At 40.6% G+C, this 19,001-nt stretch overlaps 1 protein-coding gene across 5 annotated transcripts; it reads right to left on the minus strand.

Annotated features, from left to right (window-relative positions):
• Window positions 1-968: 968 nt before the first annotated feature.
• Window positions 969-13,854, minus strand: STK17B (serine/threonine kinase 17b). 5 transcript variants are annotated; one of them, XM_056496632.1, is made up of 8 exons: window positions 13,766-13,854; window positions 11,567-11,725; window positions 7,705-7,917; window positions 5,928-6,072; window positions 5,553-5,679; window positions 4,624-4,672; window positions 3,089-3,268; window positions 969-2,649 (listed from the first exon to the last, which is right to left on the minus strand). In XM_056496632.1, exons 2-8 carry the CDS (start codon window positions 11,686-11,688, stop codon window positions 2,367-2,369), a joined length of 1,119 nt encoding a protein of 372 aa, XP_056352607.1. In that variant the 5' UTR covers window positions 11,689-11,725; window positions 13,766-13,854; the 3' UTR covers window positions 969-2,366. The 5 variants fall into 5 exon arrangements, with proteins under 5 accessions (XP_056352607.1, XP_056352606.1, XP_056352608.1 ...); XM_056496631.1 differs by having other exon boundaries at window positions 11,567-11,722; window positions 13,766-13,853; XM_056496633.1 differs by lacking the exon at window positions 13,766-13,854 and adding an exon at window positions 13,004-13,193 and having other exon boundaries at window positions 11,567-11,722.
• Between the last annotated feature and the right edge of the window lie 5,147 nt (window positions 13,855-19,001).

Here is a 19,001-nt window from a genome sequence, read left to right on the forward strand (position 1 = left end):
AGGTATATTTTAAGTATATATAAAATACAAATAAAGTCTTCAAAACTTAGATTCTTTGGATAAAATCAATCACCAATTATTTAAAGATAAGTTACCTCTAAAGTACTTTGAAATGTAAACATCAGATACTGTGATAAAAATCTTAAGGAATAACAGCTTTTTCATAAAGTGCTGGCATATGCTATCAGCTTTATTTTCTAGATGCTAAAAGATAGTTGTAATTTCAATTCAGGAATATTTTGGCAGAATTTTAAGTTGTAACAATTTTTTAAACATTCTTTTTTACCCTTATCTACACAGCTTTTTGGCATTTTTTCTTTATCTTAAATTTTCTACATATGTATCAAATAATTTGTGTTTTTACCTTACCCAGTTCAAATGGAGTCCATGATGGTGGGGAAAAAAATAAAATAAAAAAAATCAAAAGGTCAGGTAAGACTCCAACTGAGAAAAGCCAAGGATTTTTAATAGTAAAGGTATAAAGTACCTGAGCACAATCCAACAGCTGCCTCCTGGCAAAGTAATTCTGTAATTATATATACAGTCACTGAAAAACACTGAAAAAAAGCTCCATGAGAGTTAATACACAGAGGAAACCTGGTGTGGTTCACTTACACCCAGCTTGGTCTCTGCTGAACAAACCTGTTACTTCATTTCACATGAAATTAAGTCTTGGAGAACTTCTCCTTCTTCTGACAAACACAAGCTGAAAAGTTTGACACCCCTTACACCTCAGTCTGCTTTCCACTTGTCAATGTGAGCATCCCCCCAAACCAAGACAACAGTCCTGAATCCCCCCATGCATTATGGTGACACCTTATACTAAAACCTGTTTGGGAAAAACCTGCTCTTTCCTTGTGTGAAGAGAGAAAAAGCACAACCTTTCACTGCTCATCAGGTTCACCTCTCAATCATATTCCAAAATACCAATCTGCCCAACTACTGACAAATCCACAGGCACACTTGAAAAAGATTATCAGATTGTGGTATTTTATTGCAGAAAACAAATCCAATTCAAAGACAATTAAATTTAAGCTTTGAGGAGTGGAAAATCCCAAAATATTTTAAAGTGGCATTTACTTTCAAAATATCTGTAAGAGTTTTAATAAATTCACTGCCCAAAAAGGCTCCCAGCCTCTGTTATGATTAAAGAGTTTATTTTATGAACATTAGTTTCAGGCTGTTAAGGCACAACTGGCATTTGCTCTAAGACAAAACTTGACATAGGCATTATTACCTCAGACCAGAAACAAGTGGAAGGCACAGAACTTTAAAAAATACCACTAGCTAAACAAATTTTAAAGGCTTAAAACAATTATTAGGTAGTTTGTCTTTAAATACTAACACACTGCAGTCCATTTCTCAGAGAAGGCACAAAGCTGAGTAATTAAGGGCAACAGTAATTGACAGCAGGATGCACTACTACAATAGAGGGGCACAGAGAAAAGTTCTTAATTGCAGTTTCACTGGTAAAAATGGTTATTTTCAGTTTACTCAGTTCTACTACTTTTAACTAGAGGCTTTGTGTTTTGGGGCTTGTTTGTGTGGGGTTTTTTGGGTTTTTTTGGTTTTTTTTTTAAGATAAGGAAAAATCAGTAGAGGTAGATTATACTATTTTGGAGATTTCATAAAAGCAAACCACCAAGTTCAAATATTCACATCAGCATAGGAACCTCATCTTCAAATGTAATCTATGGTAAGAAGCCAAGGACCACAAGCCCAAGGACTGACAATATACCCATTTTCTATGCCAAGTGTTGCAGAGATCCAACACAGCATAACCACACAGAATATGCCTGATAATGCCCAAGTAGACCAGATCTATAAGGCAGAACTACTAGTGATCCTAGAGGGAAAACCGATTTCCAAAAGGCCCCAACAGATGTACCAGAGTCCCAAAACATACCAAATTTAGCCTCTATTTAAAGTGGTGAGAACGGTAGCAAGCAACTCCAGTAAACCAGCAGGATTCAGCTTCCCTGCATTCCCTTCCCCATTTCTTACTAAGAGTAGTCCTAAAAGCATGCATGTGTTCAACCACTGTTTGGCAAAGGCTATGTTTAAACTCATTTGCAGGTTTCAGTTTCTTCACTCTAGTACCATCTTTTGACTAGAACTTGAAAAGTGCAAAAATATTTAATTATATCTTCTTAAAAAAAATAATTAATTTCATTGGCACAACAACTCCAATCCCTCAGGAGTTAAATCCACTGCCAGCAATGGATAGAAAAGGAGGCACCAGCATAAAAGAATCAAAGTGCATTTCCAGTATGCCAATAATCTGCATGAACTGGCAAGCCAGAACCTTTTTTCACCACTGGAACAGATTATACTGAATTCACTTCATGAGAAGTCTGTGTGACACATTAGCACACAAAGTCTGTCACGAAGTCTGGCGGATACTGCAAGGAATCGTCGAAGCGGAAGCGTTTGGAGAGCGTGCTGCTGTCCTCCGGAATGTTCTCCTTGTCCTCCTTGTCACTGCAGCTGCCATTGCAGATGCCTTTCACACTCCACTCTTCTGAGCACTTGGTGGTGTGTCCTGGCAGCTGACAGGAGCAGCAAATTTCTTCAGGGCTGCACAGGAGTGTGAGCTCCCCTTGCTGCAGCCACGAATGGGAGAGGCAGTCTGCTGCAGTGGGCCTGTCCCTTCCGGGGAAAAAGGGAAAGGTGCTCAAGTCAGTTTCACCAATACTAAAAAAAACCTTTCCATACTACAATAATTAAAGAATGTGACCTTTCTAGAGTATACTTTAAAAAAATCTGTTAAAAATCTGTCATCTGAATGAAAATTTAAAGAAACTTAAACCAAAAAAACCTCAAAGAACAAGCCCGACTAGTAATAACATTATCTGCAAAAATAATAAAAATAATATCTGACAATTTTAGCCAGACACTGAATTCAATATTCTTCTCACACATTATGGAAAAGCATAAACCTGCACTTTTAACTATCCAGTTGAAAATACCAATGCATTGTGAAAGATCCAACTGATCTTATCACTGAATTAAATACATAAATTAACATTCACTTTTTCTATGTGCTCCACAAATTTATGTTTCTTACCAGAAGGAGTTTGCTACTTACTGTGGATTTTTTATGAGAAGTTTTTGAATGAAGTCTTTTGCAGGCTGCGAAACTGATGAAAATGTTTCTTCTGAATAATCCACATTAACTTGAGATATATTAAGGTAAGTTTCTTGAACATCAGCTCCCACAAATGGAGATTCTTGTGTCAGCAGCATGTATGAGATAACACCAATATTCCTGAGATAAGAACACAATGTATAAACCTACTAAAGAGCAAAAATGTATAAAGCTACTAGAGAATCGAAACAATACATCTTGCATATATTTATGTGCTGCAGATCAAACTTCCTGACACACTCAGAATTACAGCAAACATGTTACACCTCAATTTTATGTGATTCAAGCATGACTGCACATACATACAAAAGCAAAAGATGTGTGTATATATCTCAATGAAGTGATTTTAAAACTTTAATTTCAATATACCCTTTTCTTCCTACTGAGATTGTTAGGAAAAGGAAATACCACTATTACACAGCCCACTCTTGGGACATGTGGCAATTTTGGGTGACAGCTGCAAAAGAGACAAGACTTTCTAATCTGAAGGCAAATAAAATCCATCTTTCACTGCTATTCTGGGTGACAGAAAAGGCTTTTAATCAACCTCTATGAACATTTGACGTCTGAATTGTGTTACCATCTCTTCTAGCTGAGATGTGTCTCCCACGAACATGAACATGAGTACCACGGATCATGCAATCTATTCTAAATCTTAAGATGGTTTCTTGATGCATAATAAAAACATTCTTGCAATCTGATAGATCAGGATTTAGTACTCATTACAGTGTGGAAACACACAGCTGCTGGGTTTGTCATTGTGAGCAGAACATGGATGGGGGTATTTTATGTTCCCCCACAAAAGCAGGCAAATAATACATGATTTAAAAAACAATTCTTGAACAGATTTAGTTACTATTTTGAGTTGAGGGCTTCAAAGGAGCAATTAGCAACTTTTAACAGCAAATATTAATAAAGATGCTGAAGATTTTATTTCATTTTTCAAAGGAAACATTTCAAAGCTAGTCTTTAACATAGTTCATAAAATTAAAAAGCCAGAAAAAGCTGTGGGTCAGTTCACGGTACTTGTAATTTTTTATGATTCATTCTGTAGATACTTCTCTAAAAATAAGAAGTATGAAGTTTACATCCTTCTTACAATTACTATAAAAATTATTTAACAATGTAAAATAGGGAGGGAAGTGTCCTAGAGTAGCTAATACCTGAAGCATGTGACCCAGGAGTAAGTAATACCTAAAGTATGTTATCCAGCCACTGTTGTTATTCCCTCAGAACAAACACCTATCCTACACAGGTTCAGAAGCCACCTGCATTCCCCACTAAGTGTGCAACAGACCCATAAACTCCTGTAAGCCCTGAGTTACATCCTGAGGGCCTCTTCCCCTCCCATCCCTCCCTCTTTCAGCCATCCCACCAACAGAAGGGGATTCCTGGAAGCCAGATGAAACTGCATCAGGCCCCTAGATTGCTAAGGGGTCCCACAAAACCTCAGTGAAATGAAGATCAAAACCTACCACATGTCTGTAGCTGTGGTAATAGGATCATAGTTCAAGATTTCTGGAGCTAAAGATTTGGGGAGAAGAAAAATGCTTTAATAAATATCTTATTCAAATGGCCTTGAATCGTTGACTACATTTCTGGCATTCTTTTGACAACCATTATTATGAGACTCAACATGTAGTCTCAATAATTAGGTTTATTATTTCCAAGCCACAAGGGTGGCAAAAAGTTATTTCCGTTTGCCTAGACACGGATGTTTACTCAGTTCACACTGAAGTGGCACTGCATGGCCTGAACTTGATCCAAGTTTCAAGATGTGTTCTAATCAGATACATGCACATAAACGTTTCTCCTAAGAGGTTTTGAATTATACAGCTTTCTAAGGGGACTGAATAAAGCCTTCAGTATGTCAAAACTGCAAAACAAGATGACCAAGCCCATTTTAGCAACAGTGGCTGTTAGCATAGCCTAGGTAGCAAGTCATTCATTGCAGAATGGGGAGCTCTTAATATTGAGTGTTGGCAAATCACAAAGGAAACTTGTCCCTCAGAGAGGGCCAAGTGTTAAACTGCAATCTCTCCCTTTCCAAGGAATATTTTAATCTCATTAAATCATCATACTGAATAACATTAAAGATTTTACATTAATTCAAAGAACATTTCTTTGTGCATGCTAATGTTGTATTTCAATTCTAATCAGAATAACTTAACAGCCTGTATCACAGCAAATACTACAGTACAAAAATTGAGAGGTGCACTTATTGATATAATTCAGGATTTTTTTGATGCAAACATTTACTGACTGATCTTAAAAAAACCAGCTCAAAACATGTTGCCTTGTCCTGTGATGCTCTTTATCAGCTTGTAAATTGCTAAGTGTGCTACATGAACTGCTCCTGTTTTCTCAAAAGCCCACGAGATGCTGTGAAGCAGCCCCTCCATACCGAGATACTCTGTTGTTCCCATGATGTGCCGCAGGTCACTGGAATTCTCAAGCTTCCGGGACATCCCAAAATCTACAATTTTTACATCACCAAGAGGATTGACACTGCTCAGCAAAATATTTTGAGGCTAGAATAGAAAATATTGCATTCCTAATTAATAAAACACAACCTGAAAAAAAAGCCCAATATACTAAATGACAAATACGTAATACTTATTGCTAAATACTATTTAAAAATATTTAACCTCTATCCTTTTAATCTCATTTTAATATCACTTAATCTCCTTTTTCTCCTCATCTTTTTTTTGTATTTAATAAATTACTTTGATTAATATAATAAATTGAAGTGCTAAAACACAGCCTGCTGCAGCCTCACCTTTAAATCAAGATGAACAATATTGTTTTCGTGCAAGCAGCAAAGTCCTTCAAGTATTTGCCTTATAAGCCTTACAATATCCCTTTCACCAATTCTGTCATCCAGATCTGGGACACACAAGTCAAATATTTCTCCTCCAGCAGCACTGAAACACATTCAAGAACACCTACGTATTAAGTTTAAATTTTGAAACTTAAGTGAGGAAAAATGTTTTCAATAGCACATATTTATCTAACATATATCTGTAATATCAGAGAGGCTGGGAATATTTTTATTTTTACATATTTACACTAAAACACTTTAAATAAACACTTAGAAAAGGGAAAAAAAAGTCCTATTATGCTTTTTTTTTTCGTTATAGCCTGAAACAGCAAAAAGACTTTAACTGGTAACCTCATAAGGCTCTGGTCCCCTCAAGCAAGAAGATGCCTTCCAGAAGTTGAGTTCTATCATCAGTCCTTAATCAAAGAAGCCTTTCTTTTTAAGTCAAATCTAAAATTTCTTCCATGAGACCAGTTCATAAATAATTCAGAGCAGCATAAAGCTGCATGGAAATATCTGTGTTCCTGTGGTTTGAGAGTTATTCCTACACTTGGCTGCAGTGTCAGCTGTCTCCTTTCAGGCTGGGTTTGAGATCATTACTCAGCCTGCTCTGAGTGCTTGAAGTCTCTCTCAAGGATGAATGGCTTCCTCAAAACTACAGATCATTGAGCCTAAACTTCATTGCTAACAAAATGAGAGTCCATTAAAAATTCAGATAATGGACAAAACGAATGAACACAGCCACAAACCCCCTGAGGTTAAGTGGGGTGTCAGTAATGCCTCCCCTAGGTGACTTTATGGCAATGTGGACATGAGGGGAAGGGCAGAAGATGCCATGAATTTCAACTCTCACAAGGTTTTCAGCACTGGCTCCCACAGTATTCCTGCATTCAAGTTACATAATGATCTGGATGGGTGGGCACCCAGATGGGTAAAGAGCTAAAAGCTCTGCAGAAAACCATTTGCAAAAAACACCTTAGAACAACAAATAGTATGTTAGGGGTCATCTAATTCCAGGAGAAAAGAGGCTTTTTAAGATAAAATGTAGCTAAATTCCTTCAAATTTTCCAAAGAACGTATCATGGTGTACAGAGACCACCATTAACAGCAGTTCAAATATTTTATACATGAGACTTAAAGCTTAGAAAAAATTTATTTCACAGGCTCTATTTTTGTTCCTTACATTCTACACAAAAATTTACACATACAATAAATATGATAGATAATGCAAATTCAACTCCCAAATTAAACTTATTTTTCACAGCTAATAAAAAGCTTTGGGGACATGCATAAAAAATAAGGGATTTTTTTAGGAAAATGCTCCAAAAGTCAGTTTTAAACAACAAAACCACTAAATTAAGGAGCTCAAAACAAAGAAAGTAAGTCTTCAGTCACCAAAAAAAGCCAAGTGCTAACTTGAAGTTTACAGGCATAGGTGTGCTCAACCTCTTTGAAATCTGTGTATTTGTTATCAGTGACTTTTTTTTTTTGTGATCTAAGTTGCATCAAAGCACTCAGAACCTTCTATGGTATTCCAAGAACATTATTTCCAGTCAGATTGCCTGAAACATCCTTAAAGGAAAAATATAAAGCATATTATAATGAAAGATTAGCATAACGTATACAGGGTACTGTTGCAATCCCTCTGGGCATTCAGGCAACTCATGCAAAAAAAATTAATATATTGAAAGATTTTTCCCTACAAACATGGAATGTGTGATGAAGGCATACTTACTATTCCAACACTAAGATGATTTCATTTGCTGTTTCGTAGACTTCATGGAGATTTACTATGCGAGGATTGGATTTCATTAATTCAAGGACAGCAATTTCATGCAGGATCTCTGCTTTGCAGTCTTGGCCTCTTCTTCTTTTCTTCAAAAATTTAGCTGCATACTCCTGGCCTGTGGATTTAGCTATACATTTTCTAACCACAGCACATCTTCCTCTACAAAATAAAAGGGAAAACATTGAGATACAGGAAATCAAAACTGCGTAAATTAACATCAGAAATAAGGAGACATAGCAAATAATTGGAAACAAACAAAAATATATTGGGAAATGCCATGCTTGGCCTGCTCTTACACTGTTTCCTGAACATCCACTTGCAGGCACTGTAGGAGGATACTAAGCTAGATGAAGCTCTGGTGAGACCCAGTAAAATTCCCTTTATACAGCCTAGCTAAACATTATATCAGAGTATCAGGTTACAGGGACACTCTCACTTCACAGAATAATTCAGCTGAAAAGGACTTCTGGAGGTCTCTAAAAACCTCCTGCTTAAAAGCAGAGCTGGCCATGAGGTCTTACCAGGCTGCCCATAGCTCTGTTAAGGCTGGCAAGATATTAAAAAAACCTCAACCTCATTAGAACACATACAGGACAATAAACAAAGCAAACCCCTGTGAAATGCAGAGAATGAATAGGGAAAATAAAGCACATTTAAATGCATGGGTGGGGCAGGAGGTTTTCAGTGAAAAAAAATTTAGTCATAAAGAGAATTTCCTTCCACAAACCATGCAGTACTGCTACAAAAATCCCAGGTATCTGCAAAATGTTTCAAAACATCTTAATAGAAAAGCACCCACCACTTAGCATTCTCTTCCTCAATTACAGTTAGACAGTGTGTTGCTTTATTTCCTAGCCAGCTGTTTAGGTACAGAAACAAAAACATATTTTGGCAAGGAAATGTTTCTAGAAGAAAACCACGTACTGTAGTTAAAACACCAAGCTGATCTTTTAAAAAATTAGGAGGAAAAAATTGCCATTTTTTAAGCCAAGTTACAAACTCCTAAAAAACCCAGTTTTATAGCCACTAATATTGCATTCCCAGAAGTGCCTGGTTGCATATATGCAAAGTGCTTTCAAATGGTACAAGAAACCTTATTTACAGAAAAACAACTTGAAAGGCTGCAATAAACTGAGTAAAGTTCTAAAAACAGTATCAAGCTATGTACAAAGTACACAATCTACATTTATCTCTTCAAAAAAAGCCTGTCCACCTCTATTTTTTGTTACCACAGCATACTAAGAACAAACATAATGAAACAGCTCAGAATGAGCTCTCTGAGCTGTGCTCTTTAAACTAAATTAGCTTCTTTAGTAGTAAGTACCACACTGCCTTGCAGGCTTTGCCTTTTTTCTGGTGCTTAAAAGGAACTTTTCTTAAAAACAAACAACAAGTACTTTTTGAAAAAAAATTTATTTCAGTATTTAATCAAAACAGGGATGACCACCTCAAGCAAAAAAAAAAAAACAAAGAAAAAAAAACAAAAACAAACAAACAAAAAAACAAACCTCTGCAAATAACTGCACAAAAGTGCCTAAATTATTAAATATTTAAAGATTACTTCGAATCATACTGCAATAACTTAAAAATAAATTAAACAAAAGTCCTTCCATCATTTATTTCAACATCAATTACTTGTAGATTTTCTTTATCCTTTTTTAAAAGCACTAAACTTCACAGGTGAAAGTTGTTTAGTCTGATACATGCACATTCTTCACCTTAGCAACTATTTGTAAGCCTGAAACAGCCACGTTCTTGCCCAATTGTTAACCCAGCTCAGTATTGCAGAGCATTTGAAGTCACTGAGCTCAATTTCATAACACATTCAAGTTGAAAACACTCCCCACTCCAGCTCACATTCTCTTTTTAGCATCACATCAGTCCTGCCAGCCACAAAAGTGTCTCTAAAATCAACAAAGGGGAACCAGTTTAGTTTCATGAGAACAGCAAGATCTTCCCCAGTAATTCTGGCACATCTTCCTTCCGGCTGCTGTGGGTTTAAGAACTTTGAAGGCTCAGTGATATCTCCAGATTTGAGATGTAAAAATTTCCACTTGTTTATCAGTAGCGTGCCAACTAAGGCAAAAATTAAGGCAAAAAATAAGACCAAAAAGTCTTTTAGAGCTGTGGAAATTGCTGCAGAAACACAAAAGAAGTCGGCTCGGAAGTGCTGCACTGACGCAAGGGAACAGTTCCCACTCCTGCCTGTGTAACCAGCCCCCTTCAGAGCCCAGCTCTACAAGAAAAACTGATTTCAGGATGTTTTCATATCTCAGCTCAGAAACCACAGAAATTTAACTAACTTCAAAAGAAGCCAAGCCACGCACACACCAGGGACAGAACTACTTAAGCCACTAAACAGAACCTAACCTGCCAGCTTCATGAGTCAGTGTCTTAAATACCAAAGGACCCAACAGATAAGGGTGTGGGAGAAAGAAATGGGGCTTGGGAAGCTTAAGCAGAGAACAAGAGAATTATTTACTACATAATCTCAACAGGAAAAAGAAAATTGCAAGTGAAAATTAAAGCATATTGAATCCTTTAGAGAGGTTACAAAGAAAAGATGCATTTGACATCATTTAAAAGCATTATACACTCTAAAACATACATGTAGCTAGGCCAGAAGAAATCAAGACAAGTATGTTTGTAAAGCAGAGTTCTGCTTCCTTTTTTCTTGCATTTTTGCACTTATTTGGTTATGCCTGGTTTTGCAAGCACAGAAAAAGTTAAAAACTCTGTTCTGGAATTCACACAAAATTACATTTTTGTTTGCTTTAGACATCATCTCACAAGTATGCAAAGTCTGAAAATCCAGCATTGGAACAATACCTGAGTTCTAGAGGGTGCTGCATATAAACTGCTTCTGTAGAGCTTAGAATTCAAAAGCAGAGCTGACAAAAGTTAAGAAAAGAAGAAAGTTACGGGCTGCAATGTGCACTCCTATAAAAGTGTACCAGATAAAGCACATGCTAGAAAAATAGGAAAAAACCCAAGAGAACAGTGGAGGCTGAAGAGCTCACAAACCACATGCAGAAGAGCACCTCTGCTGACAGAAGGAGCTGCAGGTGCAAAGGATCCTTATGCAGCAGAGCAAGGCACAGCTGTGGGACTGACCCGGCACATTTCTGTTCAGGGAGCTTGGAAACACTATCACTGCATCGTGTTTGCATGGCTTTGCACCCAATCCACTGAGTACTTTCAGGGTATGAATTAACCCACCAATTTCATCACTTCGTGTCTGAAACAGTATCATAAATACCAAGGGTTTGGGGTGCTTTGTTGTTTTATTTCCTATTTTACTGTTGCAAATGAAAGCAAGAGAAGCAAGCTGCAAAACTGCTCTGAAACAGCAGCTTGTTTGAAACTCAGTCTAACTGCTTGAGGGTGGAAAGGGGAGAGAAAAGTTCTTTGTTTTCTGGACTTCAGAAAACTCACCCAAACACCCTGGGGACAACCAACTCAAAATCCTCATTCTTTGTCTTACAGTATCACCCCATGCCATCTGTTGTTTAGGCCATACACCTGAAATCTATGTGGACTAGGCAGGAAAAAGAAGATAATCCCGAATCTCTGTGCTTATGAAAACCCTCCAGATCTCTCTGACATGGAAAAGGATGGCAATTTATGCCTCACTGTCCCTTTTCCTGGTCCCTAAAGATCCCACTGTGATTTAAAGAAGGGGACAGGGAAGAAGAGGGGCATACTTCATTCTCCATCTGCTACCATAACAGTTTGCCTGGTTGTACAGAGAACTTTCTCACAGCAGAAATCCCTCTTGCTCAAATAAAATAAATAGGAATAATCTTACCTTCCTAGCTCTTTTGACTCAAGCATATAAAAATTGTGGAAGTTATCTGTCTTGATTGGTGTGTGCAGAGATGTGGCCAACAAGCCAGAAAGGCTTTTATTCTCCAGCTTTCTCCTTGACATTGTCAAGAGCAGGTCTTGCTCTTCTACCAGTCACCTGCTGAAGCAAAACAATTAGAGTTTTGGAAATTCCATAATCACAGCACAGGAAAGTATATAAATATTGTGAGTTTAGGGCTATAAAACTAGAATAGCCAGAACTTTGTTCAGCAGCAGCCTGAAAATAACACATTTAATCACTGTAAAAATAAAACCTGAAAGGAATACTAATCAAGACATGCTAATTTAATAATGTAAACACTCGAGATAAGTTGGGAGTTTTTATTCTCCCTGGAGCATATCCATAAGATATTAGGGATAAGCTTTAGTTCTAATAAAAATGCTAATAGCTACTTAACTATTAATGAGATGTACCTTTTTTTCATCTTTCTGAAACTCTTCTCTGGATTTTGGGTAAGTTCCACACTTCCTTTAAGTTCACACTTTTAACAGATATTTGTTCCTGGGGGAATTTACCAAAACTCCTTCCTGTTTGTTAACTGCAACACAGCAGTAATAGGTACAGGACAAACAACAGGACAAAGTGGGATTCTTCTCCCAGTGGGAATATTCACATTTGTTATTACACTCACTCATAGCTCCTCTAAGTCTCCTTTTTAAGGCTGAGTTAATTGTCAGAGAGACGCATGAATGGACAAGGTTCTCTTTGCAAGTTCAGATCATTTAGAATCAAATGATGTAGTAATCCTGATTAAATTACCTTAATAAACCAGTAGAACAGCACATTATGAAGATACACCCACCCACCTCATTTCTACTACAGTGAAAAGAAAAAAAAAAAAAAAAAAAACCAAATTAAAATACTGAGGGTTTGGTATTCACATGCATAGGCCTGAAGCATCTCTTCAGGTGAAATGCAAAAGCAAGGCAGAAAAAGGTTACTGAAGGATACCAGAAGTATTAATTGATGGCATATTTAAGATAAAGAGCAGGTTTATCTTTATTAGTGAAAGAAAAAAAAAAAAAAAAAGCAAATTACAACTCAGAGACAGTTAGCAAACTCACAAAAATACACTTGCAGTTTAAATGAGAGAAATGCACTGTCAGACACTTCTGGGGGAGCACTCGAACTAGTTATGATCCAAATGTAACCCAGTACCCATCCAGCATTGTTCACATTCCCATGTGGGATGGAACATGGATATTCATATTAGAACTATTTTGGATTCAAACCACTGTACATGATTTAGCAGAAAAAAGGCCCAGACTGCACAGTTTAAAAATATCTTCTAAGTATCATCTGATATGCAGGAAATAGCTTCTTTTAGAAATTATGAAAAGGTCACAATACAATATAATAAACAAGTCTTTGACTCACTGTGTAACCAGCAAGCATTCCTTCTCCCACAATTATATGACAGTTTACCATTTAAGAGGACGATTTTGATGTCTGAAATTTTACGTGACTCTCCTTAGGGCTGTGTTCTCCCGATAACTTTAACTCCTAAACTGTATCTTCTTCCCGCTGTACTTCAGCAGAAAACCATTTGTGTTCGATAACTGGCCTCACTGATTAAGAGCTTACCACAATCAAGTTTATTACCATTACCGAGCTTATTACGTAAGCCTTCATTTCACATCACCACTCGTACAGAACTTCTGCCTCACGTTGCCTTGACATTTTTCCTCCGGTAAGACACCACATCTCCTTTTTTTACCTCAGAATCATCAAGAATATGAGATATATAAGAATATAAGAATATTATATCCATAATAGGCAGAAACCCACAAAGAGGCACTTAATCTACTCAGGAGAATGAGATTCAACTAGCTATGAGGGGGAAAAAGGCTTCCCACTAAACTAGGGAAGTTTAGCTGCTAAAACTCAGCTCCTTTAACCCTTTCTAAAGACGTCGAGTCCTTGGTCCGGGCCGAGAAGATGTTTGGCAGCGAAGGACCACGGAGGGCGGCGGGGGGACAGGTCTGACTGCCCCCGGTGCCCGCGGGACGGCCCCGACTCCCCTCACAGGCACCGGGCGGGGAGGCAGCACGGCGCTTCCACCGCGCCCAGCCAGCAGCACACCACCGCAGCCCATGGCTAGACACACTGCCCGCTCTCCCCCTGAACGGGCACACTCACCGCCGCCCGCCGTCCCTCACGGCGCCGCTCCCGCTCTCTCGCCGTCTCTCGCCGTTTGAAAGGCGCAACCCGGTGGGAGCGGCTGCCCCGGCGGCGCGAGCGGCAGGCCCCGCCCACTCGGCAGAACAGCCAATCCGCGCCCAGCCGCGGCGCCCGGAGGCCCGGCGATTGGCGGGAGCGCCTCCGTGCGGCCAGCGCCCCCTGCCGGCCAGCCGGCCCTCAGCGGCAGGTGTCGCCGGCGCCCGGCCCGGCCGTGAGGGAGCGGGGGTGCCGGGGCTCGGGGCGCTGCGGGGCCCGGCCGTGAGGGAGCGGGGGTGCCGGGGCTCGGGGCGCTGCGGGGCCCGGCCGTGAGGGAGCGGGGGTGCCGGGGCTCGGGGCGCTGCGGGGCCCGGCCGTGAGGGAGCGGGGGTGCCGGGTTCGGGGCGCTGCGGGGCCCGGCCGTGAGGGAGCGGGGGTGCCGGGTTCGGGGCGCTGCGGGGCCCGGCCGTGAGAGAGCGGGGGTGCCGGGCTCGGGGCGCTGCGGGGCCCGGCCGTGAGAGAGCGGGGGTGCCGGGTTCGGGGCGCTGCGGGGCCCGGCCGTGAGGGAGCGGGGGTGCCGGGCTCGGGGCGCTGCGGGGCCCGGCCGTGAGAGAGCGGGGGTGCCGGGCTCGGGGCGCTGCGGGGCCCGGCCGTGAGGGAGCGGGGGTGCCGGGTTCGGGGCGCTGCGGGGCCCGGCCGTGAGGGAGCGGGGGTGCCGGGTTCGGGGCACCTCGCGGTGTCCACGGAGCCGCCGCTTCGGGCCACAAGGCGCCGATGGTAGGTCCCGGTCCCGGTCCCGGGGCTGTGTGCCAGCCAAACCCGCAGCGAAGGCTCCCCGCTGCGTCCCCGAGCGCTGGAGCAGCGGGGCAGGTCCCGGCAGGACGGCATCCCGTGCCTCCCCCGGGTGGGCGGCCGGGGCCATGAGCCCGTCTGCAGCGCTGCCGCTCCGCCCTGGTGCGGGCCGTGGCGGGACGGGGCCGCGGCCGCGGGGCAGAGGCCGCTGTGCGAGTGACGCAGCTCAGCCAGCGCAGCACCGGCCCCGTCCAGCCAAAAACCGAGCCATAAACCAGTTCCCACCGACAGCTGCCGGAACAGAGCGCTGTCAGCGCTGCTGTAGAAGTACGCGGCTCGCACGGAGCACGGTTGACAATCTCTTAGTCATGCATGCAAGTGGAAACAGGGTCTTCAGAGCGTCGTGAGAAGTTCACCAGAAAAAAAGAAAAAAAAAAAAAAAGTTAAAAGACTCTAACTTGTGGTTTCAAAGACTCTTCCCGAGGACTCAAAATACCCTAAAGCGTGCTTCAGAAATAAGCTGAAGTTAGAAAGAGTTCTAAAATAGTTGCAATTTGTTTGTCAAATTGATTTCCTCTGAAGCAATCCAACGAGCTAGAAATTTGCAAACATCCGTTTTATAATAGATTTGTCATGAAGGCAGTTATAGTAATGTAGCATCAGAGTTTGAGAGTTGTGTATTTGTTTTCATCAGTGCACCATTAGTGTTACTGGGTTAATTCTGTTTGTCCATGGCACTGCCAGTGAAATGGGTAATTGCTGTGTTTATTACAGTGCCTAAGTCATGCTGTCACAGCAAGGTTTGCACTGAGATGAAAGTAACAAATGAAGATAAGAAAGCAGAAAGTATTCTTGAAGAGTCTAGAATATGTCACACCATGTAGCTGGCACACTGAGGTACCTACTAAAAACATGTACCTCCTCCTTGCTTGAACTTCCATCTGGCTTTTTAGCACTTTGAGCTGTGGATATTTTTGACAAAAGCAGTCCAAAATCTTTACACTCTACCACAGAGTTCCACCATCTCTGCAGGGTTCCAGATCATGCCCTTTCTTGATTATAACATGATTTCAAATCCATCTGTCAAATAAAAATAACAACATGTGGACAGGATTGGTTTTGTTGAGAAGTGCTCTTTGTGCAGTATGAAAAGCAGGCAGCATTCCAAACATACCAAATGAACCACAGAGTAAATTTAAATGATGCCCACAATTAAGCTGCTTTAGGTTATTATAGCACGTGGTGCCAAGAAGTAAATGACAGTGCTTATGTTTGTCTCCTTAGCTGCTTTTTTGTCTTTACTGATGCTCTTCAGGATTTGCTCTACTCTCCCTTTAAGTCTTGAAAAACAAGTCTATACCAAAAATGCTTCATGACATGCATGTTATTGTACTCTTGGTTATCTGTTTCTATAATACCATAGAAACATGAATGGCACTTAGAGAAGGATATAATTGACAGGACTCCACCCTGAGGACTTTGGAATTTTACTTAGATACACCACAACTGAGAAGTACAAACAAAGGGTGGAGAAGGGGGAATGGATAGGCTGAAGGTCACAACAGTTCAGGATCATGAACTATTATTATTCCTAATGCATACACCTGGTCTTTGGGATAATTAAAAAATAGCAATTAAAGGTGTTAGCTTCATAACTCCTGTTCTTAGTTACTTCTTCTCTGGCTTACCTTGATTATTGATCCATTACAAAGCTCCTGCTCTTTTCAGCCTTTAGAAGCTTTCAGGAAAGAACCATTCCCACTTGCTCAGCAGCCATTTGGCACAGCTGTGATGCACAGCCCCCGGTGATCAGAGCCGCAGGTGTTTTAGGAAGTCAGCCTTGTGGAGAAAACCCAGCTCCCTCAAGGAACGCTGATTTCAGCTTAGGACTGTCACAGCTTGATGGTGTTTGGAGTGAAGAGGTGGCAGCCTACCCTTCTGAGCAGGGAACTGTGTCACTGAGGTGGGGACAAGCACACAACATAAGGAGCTGGAAGCTCAGAGTGTCTGAGCCTCCTCCAACTCGTTTTTATTTAATATAGGTCTGATTTCCTCCATGCTAAAATCTCTTCACCGCCTTCTGACACAAGGCAACCCTCAGTGCAGTGGGAGATCTCTGGATTCCACCCAGGCACTGCTTCCCACAGCTGCCTCAGTGTCACCCAGCAGGAGCTCCAGCCAGCTCCAGTGTTTACAGTGAGGGAAAGTGAGTGATTGTGCACTACGTGGCATCAGTTATCAGGGTGAAAATATCAGTCTGACATCAAGAATGACAACAGAGAACAGATTCTGAAAGGGCTCCAGTCCCAAAGCCTCGCCTCTTCCCACAGCAGCTCTCCTTCAGTGACTCAGGTTAGCTTCCAGCACATCTCCAGTAGCAGCAAGAGAATGCAAAATCACCTTCTAGAAAAAGGTTTTAAAAAATGGAAGGAAATGACAAGTTGCCATTTAACCATTCTCCTTGGGCTGTGTTGTGGTGAAGAGAACCCTAAGAGCTGATTAAAGACCAGTAACTCTCATTCTAACCAGCATTATGTCTTAGAAAAGTAGGAAATATTTGGACTTTCATTAAAGACAAAAGAATGCATTTCCCCCTGAAGGTATTTCCCTGTGAAAAAGAGAGCTTTCCTGTGTTACAGCCACTGCTGGGAAGTATTTTGCTTCCAGCTCTGGTGCCCCATTCAAAAGCAGGGGCTCTTCCACAAAGCCCAGGCCTCTCCAGTGTGTTTGCTGTGATACCTGGTGCTTTGTTTGTCATAGGGTTGGGTTTTTTAATATGTAGCTCATATTCAAATTATGTTGATATGGCTGCAGAATCCTTAATTTCTCCACTTCCAAAATAATGATTTGTAATATGCCAGATCCACTAGAAATCACTTAGCAAAGGAGATGTCAGAAAGAGTATCTCATGGTTTCTCTAAAGGTTTTTAAATGCTGCAAAAGCCAGAATGATCTAAGGGTACTCACTTAAAAAAGGGTGTTACGGTACATTCAGAGGTACAATAAAAGAGATGATTTACAAAGTGGATTTTGTAAGAAGATTTATTTTAATTAAGTGATTTCATGATGAAACATGGTTTTAAACAAAATAGAGATCAGTATGAAAATAAAATTATACACAGAAAATTCTTTTTCCCAAATGTTTTTGAGTAACAGGGAATACAACACAACAGTCCTGTATTCAAATTATGTAAATCTGTGAGCAGTCAAACATTATAGTACATTCCTTGGAGCCAGGCACAATGACACACATTGTGTGCCCCTGTAACACACTCAACACATTTTCTATCTGTTCTCTCTGCCTCGAAGAAAAAAAATCATGAAATGTAATGCAATGTAAATGGGGAAAAGGAGGGAAACCATCTTAATGCTTGAAGCATGTATTCCCCATTTAGTGTTTTGTGAAAGTCGTGTACCAAATTCAGATGAAACTTAAACTGGCTTGTAGAAAGATAGAAAAACTTGGAATTGTATTTGATATACAGTCTTGTGAACACTTAACTGAAAAGTATGGAAAGGATTAAAAAATACACCGTGGTCTACTTAAAGCTTAGAAATAAATATGCACTCCATATTCTCAGTGCCTGAAATTCTTTAAAAACAAAGAACTTGGTATAAAATTATATCAAGTAATTGTCAAAAATGAGGAAGATGCACCTATAATCCTGTTAGATTCTGGATGCCTGCATCCCCACTACAAAAACTTGTAAAACTCTAGACACTTTCAAACATGCATACCCAAACTGTAACCTAGCAAGGGCAGGAACATCGACTGACTTGGGGGTAGCAGTATTCCACACCACATCCCTCACTACCTTCTTTTCCTCTAAAGAACTCCCTTTCCATACTGTACCAGCCCTTACAAGTACAAATGTTCAGTCAATTATTCAAAAAGCAGCCTTGCTGATCAGAATTCATGGATGCCCTCAAGGCTATGTCATTCCCAGGAAAAACAGCGTGCAAAGAAAAAGCATCCTCCAAATGTGATTTATGTAGTTAATATTATCATAATTCTCCTCCTCCCTGCAATGCTGATAATAAACAGCAGTCTCCTGAGTGTTGCAGACTCATTGCAGAAAAATGTCCTGCTGTATGGAACTATTGAACCAGTATGGTTCAACATGAGAGTTGTCTTCTCATTTAGGATTTCAAGTTTATATAAAACTCTTACCATCTCAGTAACCATGCTGAAGAAGAAAACTCACAAGGAATTCTTCTTTTGATTCATTCAATAGTCTTGTCTTTTAGGTAAAAAATCCAGGTCAACTTTTAGGTACAGAAACCCATCATGAAACTCTCCCACTCTCTTACACTGTATTTGTTTGGATAATGTCATTAGAGTGTGAATGGAATCAAGACTTGCATCAGCTTGGCTAAAGATACCTAGGTCACTGAGAATATTCTAATTCCCCTAAGAAAGCTTTGG

Source organism: Oenanthe melanoleuca, chromosome 7, assembly GCF_029582105.1.
Source record: "Oenanthe melanoleuca isolate GR-GAL-2019-014 chromosome 7, OMel1.0, whole genome shotgun sequence".
Classification (NCBI taxonomy): domain Eukaryota; kingdom Metazoa; phylum Chordata; class Aves; order Passeriformes; family Muscicapidae; genus Oenanthe; species Oenanthe melanoleuca.